At 39.8% G+C, this 26,824-nt stretch overlaps 1 protein-coding gene and 2 pseudogenes across 1 annotated transcript; all 3 read right to left on the reverse strand.

The window, feature by feature from the left end:
- Window positions 1–5,035: 5,035 nt before the first annotated feature.
- LOC102418289 (T-cell surface glycoprotein CD1a-like) lies at window positions 5,036–7,585 on the reverse strand. Its single transcript, XM_006082418.1, has 5 exons — window positions 7,525–7,585; window positions 6,896–7,162; window positions 6,183–6,461; window positions 5,464–5,742; window positions 5,036–5,133 (listed from the first exon to the last, which is right to left on the reverse strand). Exons 1-5 carry the CDS (start codon window positions 7,583–7,585, stop codon window positions 5,036–5,038), a joined length of 984 nt encoding a protein of 327 aa, XP_006082480.1.
- Window positions 7,586–16,921: 9,336 nt separating this feature from the next.
- On the reverse strand, window positions 16,922–17,648 carry LOC102418607 (annotated as a pseudogene).
- A 6,225-nt stretch (window positions 17,649–23,873) lies between these two features.
- Window positions 23,874–26,395, reverse strand: LOC102435778 (annotated as a pseudogene).
- Window positions 26,396–26,824: the final 429 nt, after the last annotated feature.

Below are 26,824 nucleotides of genomic sequence, written 5' to 3' on the forward strand. Positions count from 1 at the left end.
AGACCTTCAGTTGATCTCTTACCACTCCCTCCTCTCGCCCCCCAACCATCCCCGGCCTTCCCGCTGTAGTTTGACAGTCTGTTCGAGGCTGCTCTGCCTCTGTATCTATTTTTGTTCATAAGTTTATAATGGTCTTTATTATCCATAAATAAGTGAGAACATGTGGTATTTTTCCTTCATTGACTGGCTTATTTCACTTAGCATAATGCTCTCCAGTTCCATCCATGCTGTTGCAAATGGCAAGAATTCCTTCTTTTTTACAGCAGCATAGTATTCCATCATGTAGATGTACCACAGTTTTCTAATCCATTCATCTGCTGATAGGCACTTAGGCTGTTTCCAGATCTTAGCTATGGTGAATTGTGCTGCTATGAACATAGGGGTACATACATCCTTTCTGATTGGTGTTTCTGTTTTCTTGGGATATATTCCTAGAAGTGGGATTTAATGTTCTTATACATATTAAAGGGAGAGAAAATTTAAATATTTGTAAAGGGAGACAGTTTAGAGGGTTACTATGTCAGTTTATCCAGACATATCTCATCAAGGAAAACCTAGTAGTAGCAATACATCTTCTGCAAGGACTTCTTATACTCATGCAACTTTAAAATATCTAAGGAATGAAAAGCATGCCCTGTTAAAGTTTAAATGGAGATGTATTTAGGGAAGTTAGATAATTCAAACATAAGTCTGTCAGGTTAGTTGGTGAGACTGATGATTTTTGGTACCTTTTTGTTCAAAACTAATTTACCTGGAATTAGTACATGTGTCTTCTAAGTCAGTAATAGCCCAGTTATTCAGGATCTAAATGCTCTGGTTGGTTTACTGAGAACTTTGATTCTTTACCTTTGACTTGACCATTTCATCACAGAGAACTGCTCTGTCAGTAGTACAGGAAAGGTAAAACTGAAGTCAGGTGAGTTAGTCTAAAAGGTAGGAACAAGAAGTTAAAGACAAGGTTAAAAAACACACACGCCTGTTTTTGGATGACTTGAGTTCTGTTAAATCCGTGTTCTTTTCTTTGCGTCACACTTAACTTTCTTGTTTCTCCGTCCCTACAACTTACAAGGGTATTTTACAGCTAAAATGCCACTTTGTAAAGTTTTTCCTTTTACTCTGTTGTGCATGTTGGTCTAATTCATATTTTTCTGTAGAGTTTCATATATCCTCAATCTAAAGTAATTTAAATAGAAATGGATAACTTTATTATTTACATAGTCTTGAAAATGGAACTTGTAATGTCTGGTTGTAAGGAGAATGTGAATTTGTAGGTAAATGAATTGTATGGCAACCAAGCATATCCCAAGGATTTGGGAGAAATAGAGCCTGACATTTGAAGAAGAAAAAAAAGGTACAAATTACAAACAACTTTAACTGCCAGTCCCAAAGGGCTAATTTTAAACATAGGAGCTTTATCGCAGTCTTGAAAAAATACTAATCTTAGGCCCATTCCACTTTATTTAAAGCTTAGTTCACAAGGAAGGGGTTGATTTTTTCTAATGGGTCTCAATACTGTTTTCTAAAATTACATTCTATAATTGTTATTCTATAGAAAACTGTACAGTAAGTAAATTAGAATAACTTCAATGGGAATATAGCTTAAATTTTTTTTTAAATATATATATTTTTATTAAATCTTTATTGTTCAGATTTTTACATTTGTTCCTCTTTTCCCCCCCCCATAACTTCCCTCCTTCCAGCTCCCACCCCTACCTCCGCCCTCACTCCCCACCCACTGTCCTCATCCATAGGTGCACGATTTTTGTCCAGTCTCTTCCCGCATCTCCCACACTCCTTTTCCCCCCAAGAATAGTCAGTCCATTCCCTTTCTATGTCCCTGATTCTATTATAATCACCAGTTCATTTTGTACATCAGGTTATTTATTCACTTGATTCTTAGATTCATTTGTTGATAGATGCATATTTGTTGTTCATAATTTGTATCTTTACCTTTTTCTTCTTCTTCCTCTTCTTAAAGGATACCTTTCAGCATTTCATATAATACTGGTTTGGTGGTGATGAACTCCTTTAGCTTTTCCTTATCTGTGAAGCTCTTTATCTGACCTTCAATTCTGAATGATAGCTTTGCTGGGTAAAGTAATCTTGGTTGTAGGTTCTTGGCATTCATCACTTTGAATATTTCTTGCCACTCCCTTCAGGCCTGCAAAGTTTCTGTTGAGAAATCAGCTGACAGTCGTATGGGTATTCCCTTGTCGGTAATTGAGTCTCTTTCTCTTGCTGCTTTTAAGATTCTCTCCTTGTCTTTTGCTCTTGGCATTTTAATTATGATGTGTCTTGGTGTGGTCCTCTTTGGATTCCTTTTGTTTGGGGTTCTCTGTGCTTCCTGGACCTGTAAGTCTATTTCTTTCACCAGGTGGGGGAAGTTTTCTGTCATTATTTCTTCAAATAGGTTTTCAATATCTTGTTCTCTCTCATCTTCTGGCACCCCTATAATTCTGATGTTGGTATGTTTGAAGCTGTCCCAGAGCTCCTTACACTATCTTCGTATTTTTGGGTTCTTTTTTCATTTTGCTTTTCCGGTTGGGTGTTTTTTGCTTCTTCGCATTTCAAATCTTTGACTTGATTCTTGCGCTCCTCTGGTCTGCTGTTGGGAGTCTGTATAATATTCTTTATTTCAGTCAGTGTATGCTTACTTTCTAGATGGTCCTTTATCACACCATCGAGGGTCTCATTAGATTTCCTGTACATCTCATCAAGTTTATCGACAGACTCTAGAAGCCTCTTGAGAGACCTCAAAAGTGTGGTTCTGAACTCAATATCCTCCCTTGATAGTTTTGTCCTGTTTCTTTGTCTCCGCATTTTTTACGCTTTCTTGGTACACCCCCTAGTGGTCTTTGTGCGCAGTCTTGTTGTAGTTAAGCCTTGATTGTTATAGTTAATACTAGAGGGATTTGACCTCCAGACCAACTGGCTGTGATAATCAGCTGTGTCTGCAGTGGAAGAACTTGTGTCCTCTAGGGAGGTGCTAATCTAGCCTTTGCCTGAGGCTATCGGCAAATGCCTCTGTGCAGGGCTTGGGCGGGGGCGGGTCCACGGGATCAACAGGGCGGGCGGAGGGAGCAGTTATGGCTGCTCTCAGATCCGTCCCCAAGGGCTCTGCCTCTCTGTCCCAGCAACCCCTGCAAACCTCGGAGGGACCATAGCCAGACAGTCCTGCTTCTCCCGTTTGAGTCTGGGTCCCTAGAGACTCGCCCAGATCTGGAGCTCAGAGTCCTAGGCTCCCTCCGGATTGAAACAGACAACCGCGCCCTCAGCCACCAGCCCGCTCCGCACACACTCTGCACCTTAGTATTTTTCTTCAGCACTGCGCCTCCTCTGATTCTCGGTTCCTCCTAGTTGTAGAACTTCCACTCAACCAGCCTTCCTGTGGTTCTGGATGATGTCCGTTCCGTCTTTTAGTTGTATTTTTGAAGTGGTTGTTCGAGGCAGCAAACTCCTGCGTTAACCTATGCCGCCATCTTGATTTTCTAAATTTTTTTAAATTTTAAATAAATGTGTTTCATTGCAGTAAAAGAAATAGGTGGCATGTATATCTTGGCAATAGGAGCTATTCTGTGGTTATTTACTTTATCAGTCTTAAGTTATTATTTTACCCTTAAAGAATTTGTGATAAAGACATGTAAATTACTGGTTTTGATCATGACTGAATCTGTTGCTTATCATGTGTTTCATGAGCAGTTAGGTTTTTAAAAATATCTGTTTTTCCTTTTTGGTAAATATTGTGAACATGGATGCCAACATTATTTTTGCTCTAGATTCTTCATGTTGTTTAAAATGTTTCTTATATGTATGACAACCCAAATGCGCCTTTTAGAAGGTGCTATTGCTACCTGTGGGATAACTGGCAACAAGACAGGGTTTTTCTTTTCAATGGTTGGATTTTACTTGAAGGAATTAAAAAAATGGCAGAATTTGTAGCCTGGGGGGTATGTCCGAGATTAGGACTGGGTTGTCAAGATTTTCTTTTGTTAAAGGAAATAACAGGAATTTGCCACTACTGCATTTACTGAACTATTCTAAACTTAAGATTCATTCCTTGATGCTTGGACCAGTGTAGTGAACCGGACCATTGGAAGTGCTGAATTTCCTGGGTACTTTTGTGAATATTGCCTCAAATTTTCTTTTCATACACTTCGAGCCTGAATTTACTTATAAATAGTATATTCTTTTTCACATATTGATAGAAAAATGCATTTGTGTTAAGTAGCAGGATGTATAATATTGTCACTTGTTACTTCCTCGCTTCCTCCTCTTTTGCTCTACAACTTCAGGTACCTGATTTTAATGGTAAATGCTAAGCAAACTTAACACAGGCTTTTATTGAAAGCATATTACATACAGTTATACACTTTGAAAATGATACAAATTTTTAAAAAACATAGACTTTGCTCTCAGGCTTAAAAATTAGAAAGTGAAAAGGTGCCTACATGACTGCAACAACGGATAAAAAGTGAGAAGTAGATTCAGCAAAGTCCACTGAAAAGCGTGGTGGGAGTTCAGACGCTGCTTCCACTTGTGAATCAGGGAAGGCCCCGATAACGAAGTGACATCTGAAATGGCCTGAGATTCATCAGTTTTTCAATATGTAGTGGTTGCTAGAATATCATTTCATCCACAGTTAAAATAAGACTTTTATCTCTGAAGCAGGTCAGAAAGCAAGTCCTGCAAAATTACCTTTAGCTCGTATTAATAACCAACTATTAAACACACAAATAACATATGAGCAACCAAAGTTGTACATGGAGAGCTGAGCGGACATTATCGCCATGCTGTGTTTAAATATGTCAGGAATGCAAGGGCTGCTGGATCTCATTTCAAAGGCAGAAGATTGGCAGGAGGCTCACAATGTGACCTAATAAGAACAGAGGTGAAAGTTACTCTGCATGAGGTGGAGGTGAGAATTGAAGAGTAAAAGGAAAGGGACTGAGGAAAGAAGGACTAAGAGGAGAGAGAAGAAAGGTGGGAAGACAAGTAGGGAGTGGATTAAGGAACAGGAAAGATGGGCACAAAATACTCACCAGCGCTTCCTAAGCCAAAATGCAAGAGCTGTCAGAAGCACCAGGGGCACCATCACTGCCAAGATGATCAAGCTCACGGAGTTACGATGATGTTCTGTGGGTTTGGGTGCACACAAGGTGTCATTTGAAACCCACCCCTGTTTACTGCATTTCCCTGGTCCATCTTTTTTATTACAGTGTTCGTCTCACCAATCTTTGTTCTTGTTTCCTCTCTCTTCCCTCTTCAAAGTTGAATCTTTCATCTAACCCTCAACATCTTCCTACTTCTGCAGGTCTATCAATTTTAATTCTTCTCTTTATTGAATTAATTATTTTCATTCTTTTGGGTCTGGAGTCCATAAATCCCAAATGTTTTACTTGGCTCTCCTGCTCTCCTTGTGGACCATCTACCCCTACTCCCAGTGCTGGCCCCAGTTTTTCTTACCCAAGTAGAGGAGGATGTCCTGGCCTCCTAGGCTGCTGTGTCTCACCCGGCAATACAGGCCAGATGTCTCAGTGGCTTCCACCTCCAAGAAAACCTGAAGGTACCATGTCCCATCAGCATTGGGCAAGATATCACTTTGTTGAGTGCCCTGTTGTACCTGTTCACCTCGCATCCACTTTACCCAAATTGGCTTTGGATGGAAGCCAGAGACATGGCAAACCAGCATCTGACGGTCAGGACCAGGATTGGGGCCAGTGGACAGCCAGGCCTCTGGTTTTACTGCAGAGAACAGGAGAGATACTCAGATAAGAACACTAACACAGACTTGGAGGTTCATATCTTCACATCAGCCTAGACCAGTGGTTCTCAACCTGTGGGTCGCCACCCCTTTGGGGGGCAAACGACCCTTTCACAGGGGTCACCTAAATGCATCCTGCATATCCAATATTTACATTATGATTCATAACAGTAGCAAAATTTCAGTTATGAAGTAGCAACAAAAATAATTTTATGGTTGGGGGTCACCACAACATGAGGAACTGTATTAAAGGTTCGTGGCATTAGGAAGGTTGAGAACCACTGGCCTAGGCAGACACATCTATCCCACGCTGGGAATTCACACATTATCCTTCTCCCTCTTGCCCCCTTATCCTCAATTTAAAGGGAAGGTGGGAAGGGGTAATGTTAGAAAATTCTTGAAGGAAGGATATGGGACTGACCTTGTCTCTGAAGATCTGCCTTCCCTGCATCAAGAATACTCAAGAGGAAACGTGGGCAGGTGTCACTGAGAATCCTCTGTACTATATTCGTGATGACCACGTACTGATTGTATAGTTTGCACATATCCTGAGCTCTTGTTCCACCCTTTGGAGATGGCAACCATGAATTGTTCTGGAAGTGCATGACCTCTGATCCTTGATAAGCGTATCGATAGAAGGCTACTGTGGGTCCCCCAGGGTGCAGCTCACAGCCCCTTGTTATCTGAATTTCAAAGGGATCTAGGAAAGAGGGATGGTAAATTAGAGGAAAGGGAGTAAAGATGAAATTAGTGGAAGCAAAAAAAGAAAATAGAAGACGTATGGGGGCTTTGAGATAATGGAACAACTTTGGTTTGATCAGAATTTCAGAAAAAGTGTAATTGGTGGTAGTTGAAGGTAGAGGAAAAATTGACTATTTTTTGGAAATTGAAGTGAGCAAATTGTTGAAAGAAGGTGACATATATGGTGAGAGCAAGAGAATAAGGAAGCACTTAGTGTGAGAATTATGATTATAATAACCCAGGGTGAATGAAATGCAATAGGATACAATAAATGTACAGACAGAGAATGCTGAAGAGATTGAATGTGGGGAAAATTGGAATAAGGAACTCATTGAAACACACACACCCCTCACCCAGCACATTGCACCTCCCCATTTTTGGAATTGAACTTACATTTAAGCTGCCATTGATTGGCATGTCTGTGAAATTTGTTCGGCATTTCAGTGGAGAACTTATGGGAGTATTCTTCCAGTTCTTTTAACTCTTTCTTGCTCAAGTTGCCCTTGGACCAAGGACGCAGGAAAATAATTCTGCCAGAGTTGTTGTCCCAGCCATGAGTCTTCAAGTCACCCAACCAAGCTGAGTTCTGACTTTTCACCCAGGAACGGTTGTAGAAGGATATGCTTTGGATAATTTTGAAGGAGATCTCCTCCTGGAAGGCTGTGGCAAAAGAACAAACAGAATGAGGAGAAGAAAAGGCATTGGGAAGAAGAGAGAATGAAGAAAGGTGCCAGGAAGGAAACACTCAGAATCAAGAGATAAGAGAAGCCATGGCTTCCTCAGCAGACATTCAGTTGCCCAGGGCCCCAGGCTTTACAAACAACCTACAGAAGGGCACAGGGTCCCAGAGTACAGGATAATGAGAACTACACTGACATTCTCCTCTCCAGGTATGTTCTGAGGACACCATACAACACAGAAACACACACACACACAGACACACAGACACACACACACACACACACACACACCCACACACACACCCCTTTTGCACCCAACAGGGCAGTTGCCAGAGTTCTTACCATCTTCATTGTCAACAGCTGCGAGGAGAACTGCTAGCAATGGAATTTGCAGAAACAGCATTTCAGTTACAGGTGTTATTTCTTTCTCAGAGAAGTTTGTCTTTGGCTTCTGTTTTAAATAAAACCATTCTGTTCACCTTTCTCTAACTCAGCCTCTATGGGATAAGTCTAATGCACCATTGAAAAGTTAGTTTATCTCTGGAGATATTTCCTTCTCATTCAGACAATGGAAGCATAAAACTAAATGTTTTTCCAATTCCTACTTAATGTTCTGTTGTCCCTGTTCTTTCCTGTCACTGTCCTTCTCTTGCCAAATTTAAATACTCTTCAAATACTCTCTTCTTCTGTCTAAGCCCCACCCCATTATATCATATCTCTGACACCTCATTGGCTGCTTTATTTGAGTTTCAGGATCTCCTTTCGTTGCCCTGTATAACACTGTAAACTACTACTTCATTATTCTTAGGGAAGAACCAGTAGCCATCACAGTGACCACAGGAACCCGGAAACAAAGAAACATCTCTGTTTGACTTGCATTGTTATATATTCATTTATCAAGAGTCACTGAGCACCTGCCTGAATACAAGCATCTTGCAACACTTGTGAGTATCTAGTGGTCTACAAGGCAATCACTTTATTCAAGAAGCTTTTATTCTACTTAAGAAGGAAGCACATAAACTAAGGACTATAAACCTTGGTGTGCTGGGTTTTATTATAATGTATAAACTAGACAAAAACAACCCTTCTTGAAACAAAGTCCCAACCCCTTAACTGCTATGGGCCACTCAGAATCTTGGCTCCAGTGATTTGCTCAGTGTGTTAGGTCTGTATATCTCTGTTGTGCTGGGTCCCTAACTCTAGCAGAATGCCTCCTGGCAAGGTGCTCAGTGAATAAGTTTGAATGATTGAATAATTGGGTTCAGGCTTCCAATTATTTATTTCATTAGACAGATTTTAAACATCATTGTTTAAGGTATCAGAAATCTTTGCTTGTATTTCTACTTGGTAAAATGAGATTCTTACATAGTTTTATTTAGGATTAAAATATATGCTAATAAGCATGAAGTTTGCACAGCATTATGCTGTAAATCTATTATATTTAAAAAAACAGTGATAATTTTTGGGAAATTAAATTAATAGAACATTCTGGAGTTCTTTATCCAAGATTTCCTTCTTACTGGTCCTGCTTGGATGGTCCAGCTTATTTTATCATACACTGGTCTTTGCTGGCCATGCTGACCCTGTTCTTTCATGCTTATCATGTTTAAAAGTCTCTTAAAATGTTGTTTTCCTTTGTAACTTCTAGATAAATGTGCTCTGGCTATTATTTTGTTATTTATTTATGTACAAGTAAACAAATTATCTAAGGCTAATTCTTAGAATATTTTAGAAAAAAGTTAAGATTATCTTAACCTAAAATTAAAAAGCCAAACGGGAGGCAATAAGGGTTTATTTGTATTGCAATTTGGGAAGCACAAATTAGAGCAGAAACCACATAGTGTCCTGATTACAGGGTGAGACCAAGGGAATTTTAGGAAAAAAGAATGGGATAATTGCATGAATTAAAAAAAAAAAGATTCCTATTGGTGCTAACAAGCTGATAAGCTAAATTACTCCATAGCTATGGAAGGGGTTCAGAACAGGCCTCCCCAGAATGTGCCACTTTAACATTTGTATTATTTTGAGCCTTAGCATTGGAATTATGTTGAGCCAAAGACAATTAAGACCCTGCAAGCTTATAAGAAACTTTTACTTCTCCCTTAAAGAATTTAAATGAGGGACTTGCCCATAGTAAGATTTCAGCAGAAAAAATTTTTAACCAATCTACATGGCAGGGCAAACTATTAGTTACTGAACACTCTTATTAGCAACCTTTTGAAGCCCCAAGCTTTTCTACCTCTTCTTTACCTCAGAATTGCCTCTTATACCTCAATTTTAAAAGTGCCTTGTGGTAAATCTGACAAGTTCAGTGACAGAAAGTAGCCTCACAGGGTGACCTGTCATAACTGGCTAACTAGGCAGGTCACAATGGGTAGTCATGCTCCAGGTCTATAACAGGTGTATCTTTGCCTTAAGCAAGCTCTGTCCATTGTTCTTGTGCATCTAGGTGAACACACCTTTGAAATGTCAAAAGTAATCTTTTCCAGACCCCTCTCAGGTGTAACCACCTCAAGGGAGCACATACTCTTGTTAACTGTCCTGCCCGCCCTTTGGTGCCCAGGACTAACCTCCATGAACTGAGCCACAATGGCCAGGGCAGGACGCCCTTGTTTTCCCCTGTGTCTTCAGACCTCCCTGGAAATCCCTCCTCTTGGTCCACTGGTGCTTAGGCTACAAGCATGCTCATGCTCTAACACCTGTTACGTGGTGCTCCTCAAACACCATCATAGCTCAGGAATGTCTCTGTCCTCTCAAGCTTTCCTCAGAACCCAGATGGGACCTCCCCTCCCACACAGTCTCACACACTCATCTGAACTCCCCCTCCCCAGCAGCAGTAACCTCAACTTCCCTGCTAGAGAAACCCACTGCCTCTTACAGTCATGTGCCTTTTACTGAGCTTCTTCTTTTCCCTCCCACTTGGCTTCACGTTTTTCTATCCTCTTTCTGGCTTCCAGCCTCTATGTTTATCTGATGTGAGTGCTTCTTGCCCTTCAAAGCAAGTCTCTTGCCCTAAAAGGATCTGAGGACGGAGAGTCAAGATAAATTTCTGGATGATACACCTGCTGGATGCAGTGATTTGGAAAAAACACATCAGCATTCTGGCCTCAGTTTTTTTATCTGTAAAAAAAAAAAACTGGGTTGAAAGAAATAAATGTTTTCTAATCTTGTCACCTTTCCCTCTAGCGTTCTGTGTGTCTTCCTGGGCTCCCATTTCTCCCCATTCCCGTGCTCTTTCTCCCCATTTTGCTTTCCCCTCATTTTTTTAAAATTACTTTCCAATTAGTTTACGTTAAATATTATTTTGTATTAGTTTCAGGTGTACAGCATAGTGATGAGACAATTATGTCCTTACAAAGTGTTTCCTCCAATATTTTCAGTACCCACCTGGCACCTTATATAGTTACTATGGTATTACTATATTCCCTGTGTTGTACTTTACATCCCTATGACTATTTTGAAACTATCAATTTTACTTCTTTTTAAAAAAATATTTTTATTGATTTCAGAGAGGTAGGGAGAGGGAGAGAGAAATACAGAAACATCAATGATCGGCTGGCTCCAGCTCGCCCTACACTGGGGAGCCCACAACCGGGGCATGTGTCCTAACCAGAATTGAACCATGACCTCCTGGTTCATAGGTTGTTGCTCAATCTCTGAGCCAAGCCAACCGGGCTCAATTTTACTTCTTAATCTTTTTACTTTTTTCACCCACTCATCCAATCCTCCTCCCCTCTGGCAACTGTCAGTCTCTTCCCTGTACCTATGAGTTCGTTTCAATTTTGTTCTTTAGATTTCATGTATAAGTGAAGTCATGTGGTATTTCTTTTTCTCTGCTGACTCTTTTTACTTAGCTTTATACCTTCTAGATCCACCCATACTGTCACAAATGGTAAGATTTCATTCTTTTTTATGGCCGTGTAATATTCCATTGTATATCTGTGCTACCACCTTCTTATCCAACCTCTATTGATGGGCACTTAACTTGTTTCCATATCTTGGTCCTTCCTTGTTTCTCCTTCTGCATGTCTTAGCAGCCATTCTCCATTTAGCCCCAGCACAGCTCCCAGCCTCCTCTCCATTTATCATAGTCCCTGTCCATTCACTATCATCTCAGTCTTTCCTTCTTCCCTCACTTTCAGCTAAAGCATTGTTTTATTGTGTGACCCTCAAATTCCTGTGTGTAATATGTAAATCACAGTTATGGATTTAACTTCTGGAATGATGCCACAAAACATAACTTGAGAAGACTGTGATAATTTTCATGTGAGAGAAAGTATAGGGATGGAAAGAGTCTCAAATGTTTTATCTTTTCAGCCAGTGTTGCTCAGTGGTTGAGCACTAACCTATGAACCAAGAGATCCCAGGTTCAATTCCTGGTCAGGAAACATACCCAAGTTGCCGCCTCAGTCCCCATTAGGAGGACATACAGGAGGCAGTTGATTGATGTCTCTCTCATTGATGTTTCTATCTCCCTCTCCCTTCCTCTCTTAAAAAAATCAATAAAAACATATTTTTAAAAAATCTGTTTTATCTACTATATATTTGCACTACTTATGTGGCTTTGCTCAATCTGAGCACCAGAATATTGGCTGCAATGATTATGTCAGACCTCGGCAGTCAGACCTGTATATCCATGAATATATTTCAACTGGTTTTTAATTTATAAAGATACCTAAAGTATTAAATCTAAACCTATATAACAAGCAACAATACATAACACCTGTGTGTTAGATATAACCTAACTCCTCAATTAAAAACTGATGAGAACTCTTAGTCTGAGAACATTGATTGGTTATACTGCTTAATAGTTCTCACTGTTCTAGCAATCACTAGATAGTGGTAAAAATTCACATACCTGCCAGGGGCCTCTTTTGGTAGATTGCATATAATATTTTCTTTCTTTTCCTAATTTATTTCATCAAGGCTCTTATTATCAGATAGAAAGTAGGTGAAGAAAACTCTTTGTTATATGTTTTAAGAAGATTTTGATATTTTCCTAATATGTTCTGAAAATCCTGCCTAAATATTTAGTTATTATCCTGCAATGCCTGTTATATACTTGTTCCTATTTTGCTTAATAACTAATCATCTAGAAGAAAACTTTGCCAACACCAGATGTGTTGGTTTTCTAGGGTTGCCATAGCTACTCACAGAGTAAGTGACTCAAAACCAAAAATGTATTTCTTAGAGTTTCAGAGGACAGAGTTTAAGATCAAGGTGTCAGCAGGTTTGTTTCTCCTGAGGCCTCTCTCTTTGGCTTTTGGACGGGCCTTCTTCTTGCTGTGTGCTCACATCACCATTCCCTTGTGCACACACCCATCCCTGGTCCTGGTGTCTGTGTCCAATTTTTTTCCTAGAAGGATACCATTCAGATTGGATTAAGGCTCATCATAAGGGCCTGGTTTTAATGGAATGATCTCCATAAACGCCTTTTTATCAAATTCAGTCACATTCTGAGATACTGGGGCTTAGGACTTCAGGAGATAAATTTTAGGGAGAGCAAATTCAGCCCATACACTGGATATTTTCACTTTTCAAAATCTTATTTACTTTTCTTCTTTACTTTTCAAAATCATCTTGACTTGCAAATGTGTTTTCTTTTTAACAGAGGTGTCTCACAGATATTTAGACTTCAGAGACAGTAAGTAACCCTTAGCTTCCAAAAAGCCTGTATTTCTGTATTGTTTTCTTACAATTTTTCCTCTTCTTTTACAAGATACACTTGAAAAAGAACAACAACAACATAGTAGGAAGAGTAGTGGTTATCAAGATTTATTAAATCTAAAGTAATTAAGATTACTCTATTACATTACATTGGCTAAGGATAGACTCACAAAAGATTGGAACAAAATAAGGAGTTCAGCAAGAGGTCAGTATACATATAGGCACTTAAATTACAACATAATTGGTGCTGCATGTCATGTTTAGTCAGTTGACTTACATGGAAAAATTTAACTTTTATCTCCATTTCATAGCACACACATAAAAATCAAGTTCAGACATATTGTATATCTAAATGTAAAAGTTAAGCTTCTTAATGATAAAATGGTTTTCAAAGTGTGATCCTCAGACCACCAGAATCAGCATCATCTGAAAGTTGTAAAAAAAATGCAAATTCTTTTTTTAAAAAATATATTTTATTGATTTTTCACAGAGAGGAAGGGAGAGAGATAGAGAGTAAGAAACATCGATGAGAGAGAAACATCGATCAGCTGCCTCCTGCACATCTCCCACTCGGGATGTGCCCGCAACCCACGTACATGCCCTTGACCGGAATCGAACCTGGGACCCTTCAGTCTGCAGGCCGACGCTCTATCCACTGAGCCAAACTGGTTTCGGCAAATGCAAATTCTTAGACCTCTTTTCTGACCCAAAGAACTAAACATTCTGGAGGTAAACAAACGTTTCTTTAAAAAAACAAACACCTTGCAGATGCTGTGGATACTCACTCAAGTTTGAGCACCACAGTTTAAGGAGAATATCTCATGACGTTGGAGAAGGAGTAAATAACTTACAGGAGTAAATAGCGATCATCATAAAGAACAATATAAATTAATTGTATCCCATTGAAAATTATTTCCATCACAATACAAGTTTAAGAGAGTAAAATGTAAACCAGAGACTGGTAAAAAATATTCACAATACATACATTCAGCAGAGGACAAGTATACAGACATTATAAAGAAGTTCAAATCAGTAAGAAAAAGACCAACATTCTCCCTCACCACACACACACACAGCTAAAAATTTAAAGTGGTACTTCACAAGAGTGTATCTAAATGGCTAATAGGCATATGTTAAGTACCATTAGTCAACAGGAAAAAACAAACCCTAAACAACAATTAGATAACCAAAAATACCCACACAAGAATGGCTAAAATTAAAGGGGTTATAATATCAAACAAGAGTGAGTTTGTGGAGAAGATAAAAGGGAAACTGGTAGAAGCACTGTGAAAACCTGTTTCTATTAAATGTAAATAAATGTACCTTCTGTGACCCAGAAATTCCATTTCTATGATATTCTTATGACAAATGAATGTTTATGTTATCAGTATACACGCACAAAAATGTTCAATGATCCACACCCTGCAAAGTCAAGGACTGTCCTTGAGGTGCTAATGCCCCCACGTCTGCAGTCTTGAGCACCCACAGCTGATAATCCCTTCTCACAGGTTCCCGACCACATCATGTAAAAGCCTTAGGACGCAATGGGACAGACTTGCAGTGCAGCTAAAGTTCAGGGCTGTTGCCTTGCAGTCGCTGGGGGGTGGAGTGGGGGGGGGGGGAATTATACTGAGAAAATGTGAGGCAGGACAGAAGACGTGACTGATACAAGTAGGTTTTTCAAAAATTAATCTTTATAACAAGCAGGTCTTTATGAGTAAACAAAAATATAATATATATACAAACCAATTTTTTTTTTGCTTTATTTATTTATTTATTTTTTATTGCTTAAAGTATTACAAAGAGTATTACATATGTCTCCTTCCCCCCCCCCCCGCCCTTGACAATCCCCTGGCCTCCCCTACCCCCCAGTGTCTTATACCCAATTATTTTTTTTATAGGAATCTTATTATAGGCCAGTCTGTTCAGTAACTGTTTAACTCTCAGTTATTCAAATACAGATGCCTATTCAAAAACAGATATTCACAAGCATCAAGTTACAGCTCTTTAATGCTGTCTAAAGAAAAATGCCTGTGAAACTCTATGTTGCTCAGCTTCACTCTATTGGAAATTAAAAACCAGTGCCTGCCCGGCTGGCATGGCTCAGTGGTTGAGCATCGACCTATGAACCAGGAGGTCACACTTTGATTGCAGTCAGGGCACATGCCCAGGTTGCAGGCTGGATCCCCAGTGTGTGGTTTGCAAGAGGCAGCTAATCAATGCTTCTCTCTCATCAATGTTTCTATCTCTTTCTCCCTCTTCCTCTGAAATCAATAAAAATATATTTTAAAAAATAAGGCCAGTGAGTTAAAAAACAAAACAAACAAAAAACACCCTTTGCCTGATGTGCAGCTGTTCACCTGCAGTAACAGCTGTTCATCTGGTGGGACCGTTACCCTAACCCACCATTCTGAGAAGATAAGGCAAACTCAGTATGGAACCTTGCAAGTGAACTATTGATGTGGGCAGCTTGCCTCTGGTGTACTTACCCCATGTAGCTTCCCCATACTTAAAGGCAGCCTCACATGAAATCTCTATATTGCACTGTAATCTGAAAGTCTTAATTTCTCCAGTTTTTATTAGTTACTCTCCTTTAATCTCCAAATTAAAGTATGTATAAGAAATTATACTGAGCTAACTGGTTTGGCTCAGTGGATAGAGCATCAGCCTGTGGACTGAAGTGTCCCAGATTCCATTCTGATGAAGGGCACGTACCCAGTAGGGGATGTGCAAGAGGCAGCTGATCGATGTTTCTTTCTCATTAATGTTTCTAACTCTCTACCCCTCTCTCTTCCTCTCTATAAAAAGTAAATTCCTATAAACCAATTTAATTTCATTGTTCTAAAACCGCAGTTATATAATTTCTACTTATCCAACTTGCATTATATTTTATTAAAATTTTCTTCAGACAGATCAATTCTTACATAAAAATTATACATGGTAAAAAGTAATTGGCAAATCAAATCTTGAATTTTACCTGTAAAAGGTTTGCTTTTGAAAGTTAACTTCTATAGCCATTATTTATACAAAAATTCAGTTTCCCCTGATTGACTTGCATAGATCTAAATAGTACTATCTGCAGTTGTATCCACTAAGTATTTCACTTTGTTTGGTTTTGCTGCTATTTATATTTATTTTAAGATGTAGATAAAGCAAACATAGTCCTCTGTTTTGGATTAGTTTATTACATTGCTAATTAGGTTCTCCAACAAACTTTTCAAACTGTGTGCTAACTATGCAGACTCTGAACTGATAAAAGAGCATATAGATGTTCTCCGGTATAAAGACTATCATGTCCTCTACAAATAAATATTGCTATGCTTCTTGGTTTATAATTTTACTAGTAGCCCTGTGCACGAATCTGTGTGCCAGTAGGTCGTTGCCATCCTTTGGTAGCTCTCTGCTAGCTGCTGCCCTCCTGTAGCTCCCCCCGTCCCCTCCCCCTCTCCCCCCATATCTTGCTGTCCTGCCCCCTCCTGTAGCTCTCCCAGCCCACCCTTACCTCACTGGCCCACTCTCCTGCTGATCTGTGATCTGGCCTTGACTGGCTTGGTCTTTAAGCCCTGGCATAACAGGTAATTAGCATATTCCTCTCTTGTTATATAGGATGGCTTTGATTTCTTACTTTGTCATATTAATTATTAATTAATAAGATTGGGATATTCACTACAATGATGAACACAAATAGCCTTAGAAGAGAAGCCAAAAATGTCACCATTTAGTGGGATGTTAGCTGTTTTGGTTTTTTCCCTCTTTATGAAATTGAGAAGGTGCCCTTTCGTTCCTAGTTTACTGGAAGTTTTTGACACAAAAAGGTGTTCAATGTTTCAAATGTTTATTTCTACCTATTGAGATAAAACATGATTGTTCCCCTCTATTCTGTTACCATGGTGAATTATAATGATTGATTTTAAATTAAAAAAAAATCTTCTTCGTCTGGAATAAACCCAAATAGTCATTTTATACCTTTTTATACATGGCTACATTCTATTACGTTTTGTTAGGAATTTTGTATCTATGTTTATAAGAAATATTGGTGTGTAGTTTGATTTTCTTGCAATTATCTTGTAAGTTTTTTTTTAAATTGGAATAATTTATTCTAACAAAAGTACAAAGTATGGAAAAATTAGTGTGTTTGAATGATTTCAGAGAGTAGAGAAAGGTTCACACTAGCAGGTTGAGTGTTTAGCACCTTTGAACAGAGATATTCAGAGTGCGGACACGTGGCAGTCCAGGCTCCGACTGCCCAAGAACGATCCGTGATTGAGGGTGTGCTGATCACAGGACAGTGCGGTCATTGGGTTTTTCTCTGCATGTTGAGAGCCACAGAAAACAGAGTGGGAAAGCTGTTCACTGAATTCATGGCTGGTGGTTAGAAGATCGGAGAGAAATGTTGAGACAGAGGAGAAAGAGCCTGGGGGATGAGGTGGTCAGTCAGATGGACAGTCCGAAGGCGCTGAGGATGCAGTACATGGTCTTGTTCTCCCATCGCACGGTGCAGCTCCCGTCAGTAGAGCTGTCCCAGAGGCAAGAACTCGCCGTGTGTAGTCCCGCTCAGTTCTTCTGCATAATTATACAGGTCACAATGTATTTGAATGGTTTTCCCAGCTTGGTGAGTTGGCTTAAAGTTTGTTCTACGACATTTGTGGTCCACTGATTGACTTTGCTGTGCTGATAGGCGTTGCCACCGATGGCACTTTCTATAGCCTCTTTCACAATGTTGCCCACTTCGTCAACAACAAAAGTGGTCTCTTCGGCAGTCTGGTAGTCTTCCATCTTCCCCGGCGCGTCGCCTCCGCCGCCCTCTTGTAAGTTTTTAATGGTAGAAATATGCTGACCTCATAAAGTAAATTAGGAATGCCTTCTTCGTATTCTGAAAGGTTTTAATATAAGGCTGGTGTTTCTTCTTCTTTAAATGTTTGAATTCAACAATCTTTCTGAGCCACAGGTTTTCTTTGTGGGAGAGTTTCAATAACACATTACTTAAATATTTATAATTTTTTATGTTTGTCCACTATATTTTATATATGATATTTAACAATGATATTACATATTTTATTAACACCAACCTATTCAGATGTTATCTTCTTACCTCAGTTCAAAATGTTTTTTAAGGAATTTTTAAAAAACAAGTAAATCTTTATTATTGAAAGTGTTACATATAACCCACTTCAGCTACCTTCAGCTACCCACCCCCTCATCCCTAACAGAACATCACCGCCGCACACCACTGCCCCCCCCCGCCCCCCCCCCCCCCGCTGCCCCAGGCTTTCATCACCCTATTGTCTGTGTCCACAGGTTATCCATATATGCATACAAGGTCTTTGGTTGATCTCCTCCTACCTACCCCCAACCCCCACCTTCCTTCTGAGATTCTGCAGTCTGTTCTATGCTTCTATAGGGTGTCCCAAATTCACGCAAGATTTGCCATTCAATTCAAATGCAAATCTTGCGTGATTCTGCCTTTCTGTTCTATGTATCCATGTTTCCGATTCCATCCTGTTCATCAGTTTGTTCATTAGACTCCACATATTAGTGAGATCATAAGGTACTTGTCTTTCTCTGACTGGCTTATTTTGCTTAGCATAATACTCTCAAGGTCCCTTCATACCATCTCAACGAATAACAGACAGTATGGAGGGACCTGTTGCATAGTATTCCATGGTGTAAATGTACCCCAGTTTTTTTATCCACTCATCTATTGATGGCCCTTGGGCTGTTTCCACATCTTAGCTATTGTAAATTGCCTTCCTATGAACATTGGGGTGCATATATTCTTTTTGATGGATGTTTCTGGTTTCTTAGGATATATTCCTAGAAGAGGGATCACTGGGTCAAATGGCAATTCATATTTAATTTTTTAAGGAAATTCCATGTTGTTTTCCATAGTGGCTGCACCAGTCTGCATTCTCAGCAGCAGTGCACTAGGGTTCCCATTCCCCCACATCCTTGCCAGCACTTGCCATACTTTTTATCATATCAATCCAGATAAATAATTTTATATGAATGTATCTTTGCAATTCTTTTCTTAAAATCCTCACCTGGAGATATATTTTTATTGATTTGAGAGAGACAGAGAAACATTGATTGCTGCCTCCTGCATTGGCCCTGACTGGGATTCGAACCCGAAACATTGGTATGTGCCCTGACCAGGATTGAACCTGAAACCTTTCAGTGTATGGGACAATGCTCCAATCAGCTAAGCTATTCATCCAGGGTCTTTATAATTCTTGTCTTATATTTTATTTGGAGTATTTTGTCAAGAAACCGAGTACTATCCAGTAATTATATCATCAGTTACTTCTTTTCAAAAGTAATAACTATCGGTCTAGCCACTTTTGCTCAGTGGTTGGAGCATCATCCCATACACCAAAAAGGTATCGGTTCAGTTCTGGTCAGGGCACATGCAGGTTGCAGTCCAGTCCCTGATCAGGGTGCAAGGCAACTAATCAGTGTTCTTTGCTCACATCAAAGTTTCTCTCTCTCTCTCTCTCTCTCTCTCTCTCTCTCTCTCTCTCTCTCTCATCTCTCTCTATCTTAATCTCTCTTCCTCTCTAAAAAAACCCCATATATTTAAAAAAGAAAACTAGCCCAATCTGGTTTGGTTCAATGGATAGAGCGTAGGCCTATCGACTGAAGGGTCTTGAGTTTGATTTTGGTTGACATGTACCTTGGTTGCAGGCTCCTCCCCTGCCCTGGTCATGGTCAGGGCTCATGCATGCAGGAGGCAGCCAGTCCATGTGTTTCTCTCATATTGATGTTCCTCCCTGTCTTTTTCTCTCTCTTCCACTCTATCTCTAAAAATTAATGCAAAAATATCCTCGAATGAGAATTTAAAAAAAGAAAAGAAAAACATACTCTCAGATAGTAAAAATAGAGGAGTGTGTCCTCTTAACAGCAGCATATCCAAACACATTTGTTGGCTTAAAAGTACTCAATGAGTTAAGTTTCTATTTTATTCAAGAAACAATTTAAATGATGTAATTTTTAAATGTAATAATATGTTGCATGTCAGCCAATGTACCAGACATATGTCATTTCAACATGTAGTCAATATAACACGTTATTCATGAGATATTTTGCATTCCTTTTAGGTATCAAGTTGCCAAAATCTGCTGTATATTTCACACTGATGGCACATCTCAATTCTGATTGGCCACATTTCCAGTGTTCAGTAGCCACATGGGGTTCATGACTTTTCTGGTGGACAGAGCAGATCTAGACCCTTCCAAGTGACGCGTGAGGCTAGTATCTCTGTACATCCCACACAGAGAGGGGGCACTGCCATGTATTGAACACTTACTGTGTGCCAGGCATTGGAATTTATCTCATTAAGTCCCAAAGACAGGCTGGGAGGTAGGGGGTGTTCAACCCATCTCATAGCTGAGACTACTGAGGCTCAGGGTGGTGAAGTCACACAGTGGTGGAACCAAGGTCCGCTGCCCCAGGCTTCTGCTGCCAGAGCCCTCAGGGGGAGGCTGAGGCCAGGAGAGGACCAGCGAGGTGGCAGCTGGAGCGGGGCCTGTCTACATGAGCCATGTGATCAGAAAAATTGTAGTTTGGAGATAAGTGCTTAATAAGTTCTCAACCATCATTGGAAGTTGGTTTGAAAGTCAGTGAACCAATAGGAAGCTACCCAGTGTTGATTGCTAACTAGGAGTAAGGAGCCCCTTTGGTTTTCTGCACAGTATTTGTCATATGATCTCCCTTTACCACAGGTATCATCCTACCTTTCATCATCACTGTATCATAGTCCCAGAGATCCTAAATGATGGTGCATGGATTTCCTCCTTTGCTTTTGTGATATTGTTATCTTGTGGACTTGGTCTGGGTTGGTAGTTTGCCAGGAGTGTAATCCATTGAATAGCAAAACGTAGTCACAGAATCTTGCGACTGACATTTTCTTTATGTAGTTGGCACTGAGATGGTACCTACAGGTTTGGCTAGTTGTCCGTCCAACATTCCACACAGTGGGGAATACAGGCAAAGGAGAGCTTTGGGGCATAAGCAACAGGAACCTTTGAAAAATCCATCCTTTTTGGATTTAGGCTCATCCTAATACAGTTACTGTCAATGTCATGTGTCAGCAGTATTTCATGTCTGGGAATGTGGTAGTAAAATTAAGGTGAGTTTCATCAAACTGTGTTGGTAACCAGTATCCTTCTGAGGTCTTCATATGCTACCTTATGATGCAATGATGTAATGTTCTTATACATATTAAAGGGAGAAAAAATTTACTTACAGCGGTTCTCAACCTGTGGGTCATAAACAATGAAAATGCATCCTGCATATCAGATATTTACATTACAATTCATAACAGTAGCAAAATTACAGTTATGAAGTAGCAACGAAAATAATTTTATGCTTGGAGGTCACCACAACATGAGGAACTGTATTAAAGGGTCGCGGCATTAGGAAGGTTGAGAACCACTGAAGGGTTACTATGTCAGTTTATCCAGACATATCCCATCAAAGAAAACATAGTGGTAGCAATAAATCTTCTGAAAAGACGTCTTATACTCATGCAACTTTAAAATATCTAAGTAATGAAAAGCATGTCCTGTTAAAGTTAAAATGGAGATGTATTTAGGGAAGTTAGATAAATTCAAACATAAGTCTGTCAGGTTAGTTGGTGAGTCAGATGAATTTTGGTACCTTCTTTGTTCAAAATTAATTTACTTGGAATTAGTACATGTGGCTTCTAAGTCAGTAAAAGCCCAGTTATTCAGGATCTAAATATTCTGGTTGGTTTACTGAGAACTTTGATTCTTTGCCTTTGACTTGACCATTTCAGCACAGGGGACTGCTCTGTCAGCAGTACAGGAAAGGTAAAACTGAGGTCAGGTGAGTTAGTGTAAAAGGCAGGAAGAAGAAGTTAAAGACAAGGTTAAAACACACATGCCTGTTTTTGGATGACGTGAGTTCTGTTGAATCCGTGTTCTTTTCTTGGCCTCACACTTAACTTTCTTGTGTCTCCGTCCCTACAAGTTATGAGGGTATTTTACAGCTAGAATGCCACTTGGTAAAGTTTTTCCTTTTACTCTGTTGTGCATGTTGGTCTATTTCACATTTTTCTGTAGAGTTTCATATATCCTTAACCTAAAGTAATTTAAAATGGGAATGGGATAACTTTATTATTTACATAGTCTTGTAAATGGAACTTGTAATGTCTGGTTGTAAGGAGAATGTGAATTTGTAGGTAAATGAATTGTATGGCATCCAAGCACATCCTGTGGATTTGGGAGAGATAGAACCTCAGATTTGAAGAAGAAGAAAAAAAGGTACAAGGTACAAACAACTTTAACTGGTTGCGCCAAAGGGCTCATTTTAAACATAGGAAATTTATTGCAGTCTAGAAAAAAATACTAATCTTAGGTCCATTCCACTTTATTTAATCCTTAGTTCAAAAGTGGTTGATTTTTTTTGATGGGTCTCAATACTGTTTTCTAAAATTACAATCTATAATTGTTATTCTATAGAAAACTGTACAGGAAGTAAGTAAATTAGAATAACTTCAATTGGAATATAACAAATTTTTAAAAATTTTAAATAAATGTGTTTCCATTGCAGTAAAAGAAATAGGTGGCATGTATATTTTGGCAAACGGAGCTATTCTGTGGTTATTTACTTTATCAGTCTTAAGTTATTTTTTTACCCTTAAAGAATTTGTTGTGATAAAAACCTGTAAATTTTCTGGTTTTGATCATGACTGAGTCTGTTGCTTGTCGTGTTTTTTGTGAGCAGTTATGTTTTTACAATATCTGTTTTTCCTTTTTGGTTAATATTGGGAGCATGGATACCAAAATTATTTTTTCTTTAGAATCTTAATGTTGTTTAAAATGTTTCTTACACTTATGACAAACCAAATGCGCCTTTTAGAAGGTGCTATTGCTACCTGTGGGATAACTAGCAACAAGACAGGCTTTTTCTTTTCAATGGTTGGCTTTTACTCGAAGGTAATTAAAAAAATGGCAGATTTTGTCGCCTTGGGTATGTCCAAGATTAGCAGTGGGTTGTCAAGATTTTCTTTGGTTAAAGGAAATAACAGGAAAATTGCCACCTCTGCATCTACTGTACTATTCTAAACTTAAGATCCATTCCTTGATGCTTGGGCCAGTGGAGTGAACCAGACCAATGGAAGTGCTGAATTTCCTGTGTACTTTTATGAATATTGCCTCAAATTTTCTTTTCATACATCTGAACCTGAATTAACTTATTAATAGTATATTCTTTTTCACAAATTGATAGAAAATGTGTTTGTGTTAAGTAGCAGGATATATAATACAGTGGGGCCTTGACTTACGAGTTTAATTTGTTCTGAGACCGAGCTCGTTAAGGAGCTTGTTAACTCAAATTACTCTGTCAACTCAAAGCAAAAAATCCGCTGAGAGACAGCTGGTATCTCAAAAAACTCGTTAGTCGGGACACTCATAACTCAAGGCCCCACTGTATTGTCACTTGTTACTTCCTTGTTTTCTCCTTCCTTGCTCTAGAACTCAGGTACCTGATCTTAGTGGTAAATGCTAAGCAAACTTAACACAGGCTTTTATTGAAAGCATATTACATACAGTTATACACTTTGTAAATGATACAGATTTTAAAAAGACATAGACTTTGCTCTCAGACTTAAAAATTAGAAGGTGAAAAGGGGCCTACATGACCTCAACAACGGATAAAAAGTGAGAAGTAGATTCAGCAAAGTCCACTGAAAAGCGTGGTAGGAGTTCAGACGCTGCTTCCACTTGTGAATCAGGGACGGCCCCATAAAGAGGTGACATCTGAAATGGCCTGAGATTCATCAATTTTTCAATATGTAGCGGTTGCTGGGATCTCATTTTAAAATAAGACTTTTTATCTCGGAACCAGGTCAGAAAGCAAGTCCTGCAAAATTACCTTTAGTTTATATTAATAACCATTAAACACACAAATAACACACATAAACACCAAGTTGTACATGGAGAGCTCAACGGACATTATCTCCATACTGCGTTTAAATATGTCTGTAATCCCAGGGCTGCTGGATCTCATTCCAAAGGAAGAAGAATGGCAGGAGGCTCACAGTGTGACCTGATAAGAACAGAGATGGAAGTTACTCTGCATGAGGTGGAGGTGAGAATTGAAGAGTAGAAGGAAAAGGACTGAGGAAAGAAGGACTAAGAGGAGAGAGAAGAAAGGTGGGAAGACAAGTAGGGAGTGGATGAAAGAACAGGAAAGATGGGCACAAAAAACTCACCAGCGCTTCCTAAGCCAAAATGCAAGAGCTGTCAGAAGCACCAGGGGCACCATCACTGCCAAGATGATCCAGGCCACGGAGCCATGATGATGTTCTGTGGGTTTGGGTGCACACAGGTGTCATTTCAAACCAACCCCCTGTTTACTGCCTTTCCCTGGTCTGCCTTTTTAATTTGAGTGTTTGCCTCACTACTCTTTATTTTTGTTTCCTCTCTCCTCCCTCTTCAGAGTTGAATCTTTCATCTAACGCTCAACATCTTCCTACTTCTGCAGGTCTCTCATTTTCAATTCTTCTATTTATTGAACTAGTTATTTTCATTTTTTTGGGTCTGGAGTCCATAAATCCTAATATTTTTACTTGGCTCTCCTGATCTCCTTGTGGACCATCTACCCATACCCCAGTGTGGGCCCCAGTGTTTCTTACCCAAGTAGAGGAGGATGTCCTGGCCTCCTAGGCTGCTATGTCTCACCCGGCAATACAGGCCAGATGTCTCAGTGGGTTCCACCTTCAAGAAAACCTGAAGGTACCATGTCCCATCAGCATTGGGCAAGATATCACTTTGTTGAGTGCCCTGTTGTACCTGTTCACCTCGCATCCACTTTACCCAAATTGGCTTTGGATGGAAGCCAGAGACATGGCAAACCAGCATCTGACGGCCAGGACCAGGATTGGGGCCAGTGGACAGCCAGGCCTCTGGTTTTACTGCAGAGAACAGGAGAGATATTCAGATAAGGACTCTAACACAGACTTGGAGGTTCATATCGTCATATCAGCTTAGACAGACACATCTGTCCCACACTGGGAATTCACGCATTATCCTTCTCCCTCTTCACCCCTTATTCACAATTTAGAGGGAAGGTGGAAAGGTTTTATTTTAGAAAATTCTTGGAGGAAGGATATGGTACTGACCTTGTCTCTGGAGATCTGCCTTCCCTGCCTCAAGAATACTCAAGAGGAAACGTGGGCAGGTGTCACTGAGAGTCCTCTGTACTCTACTCTTGATTAACGGGTACTGATCGAATAGTCTGCACACATCCTGAGCTCTTGTTCCACCCTTTGGTGATGGCAACCATGAATTGTTCTGGAAGTGCAGGAGCTCTGATCCTTGATAAGCAAATCGATAGAAGGCTACTGTGGCTCCCCAGGGTGCAGCTCACAGCCTCCTGTTGCCTGTATCTCAAAGGGATCTAGGGAAGAAGGGTTATAAATTAGAGGAAAGGGAGTAAAGATGAAATCAGTGGAATCAAAAAAAGAAAAAAGAAGTTTGGGGGATTTGAGGTAATGGAACAAAGTTTGGTTTGATCAGAAGTTTAGAAAAAGTGTAATTGGTGGTAGTTGAAGCTAGAGGGAAAAATGAATGACTTCTTTTTCTAGAAATAGAAGTGAGCAAATTGTTGAAAGAAGGTGACGTAAATGGTGAGAGGAAGACAATAAGGAAGCATGTAGTGTGAGAGTTGTGATTATAATAACCCAGGGTGAATGATGCAATAGGATACAATACACGTACAGACAGAGAATGCTGAAGAGATTGAAGGTGGGGGAAAATTGGAATAAGGAACTCATTGAGACACACACCCCTCACCCTGCACATTGCACCTCCCCATTTTGGGAATTGAACTTACATTTAAGCTGCCATTGACTGGCATGTCTGTGAAGTTTGGGCGGCATTTCAGTGGTGAGCACATGGTGGTACTGTACCAGTTCATTTATCTCTTCCTTGCTCAAGTTTCCATTGGACCAAGGACGCAGGAAAATAATTCTGCCAGAGTTATCCATGCCATGAGTCTGCAAATCACCCAACCAAGCTGAGTTCCGACTTTTCTCCCAGGAACGGTTGTAGAAGGATGAGCTGTAGATAATTTTGAAGGTGATCTCCTCCTGGAAGGCTGTGGCAAAAGAACACAGAGAATGAGGAGAAGAAAAGGCATCGGGAAGGAGAGAGAATGAAGAAAGGCGCCAGGAAGGAAACACTCAAAATCAGGAGATAAGGGAAGTCATGGCTACCTCAGTAGACATTCAGCTGCCCAGGGCCCCAAGCTTTACAAACAACCTTAAGGCACAAGGTCCCAGAGTACGGGATACTGAGAACCATGCTGACATTCCCCTCTCCAGGCATGTTCCTAGGACACTGCACCACACAGAAACACACACACACACACACACACACACACACACACACACACACACACACACACACAGAAACACACATACACACACCCTTTTGGACCCAACAGGGCAGTGGCCAGAGTTCTTACCATCTTCATTGTCACCAGCTGTGAGAACTGCTAACAATGGAATCTGCAGAAACAGCATTTCATTTACAGATGTTATTTCTTTCTCAGGAAAGTTTGTCTTTGGCTTCTCTTTTAAATAAAACTATTCCACAATACCTCTATTCTGACTTCCTTCATCTAACAACAGACCAAAAAAACAAAACAAAACAAAAAACCAGTGCAGCTTCCCTAAACTCTAGACACCAATTCAGCCTCTCATTTCCCCTCCACTTCCAATTCTCTTATCTGGCTTTCAGCATCTTCCTTGTTCAGCCATCATTCTGTTCATCTTTCTCTAACTCAGCCTCTATGGGATAAGTCTAATGCACCATTGAAAAGTTAGTTTATCTCTGGAGATATTTCCTTCTCATTCAGACAATGAAAGCATAAAACTAAATGGTTTTCCAATGCCTACCTAATGTTCTGTTGTCCCTGCTCTTTCCTGTCACTCTGTCCTTTTCTTCCCAAA

This window comes from Myotis lucifugus, unplaced genomic scaffold (assembly GCF_000147115.1).
Source record: "Myotis lucifugus unplaced genomic scaffold, Myoluc2.0 scaffold_3, whole genome shotgun sequence".
Lineage (NCBI taxonomy): Eukaryota > Metazoa > Chordata > Mammalia > Chiroptera > Vespertilionidae > Myotis > Myotis lucifugus.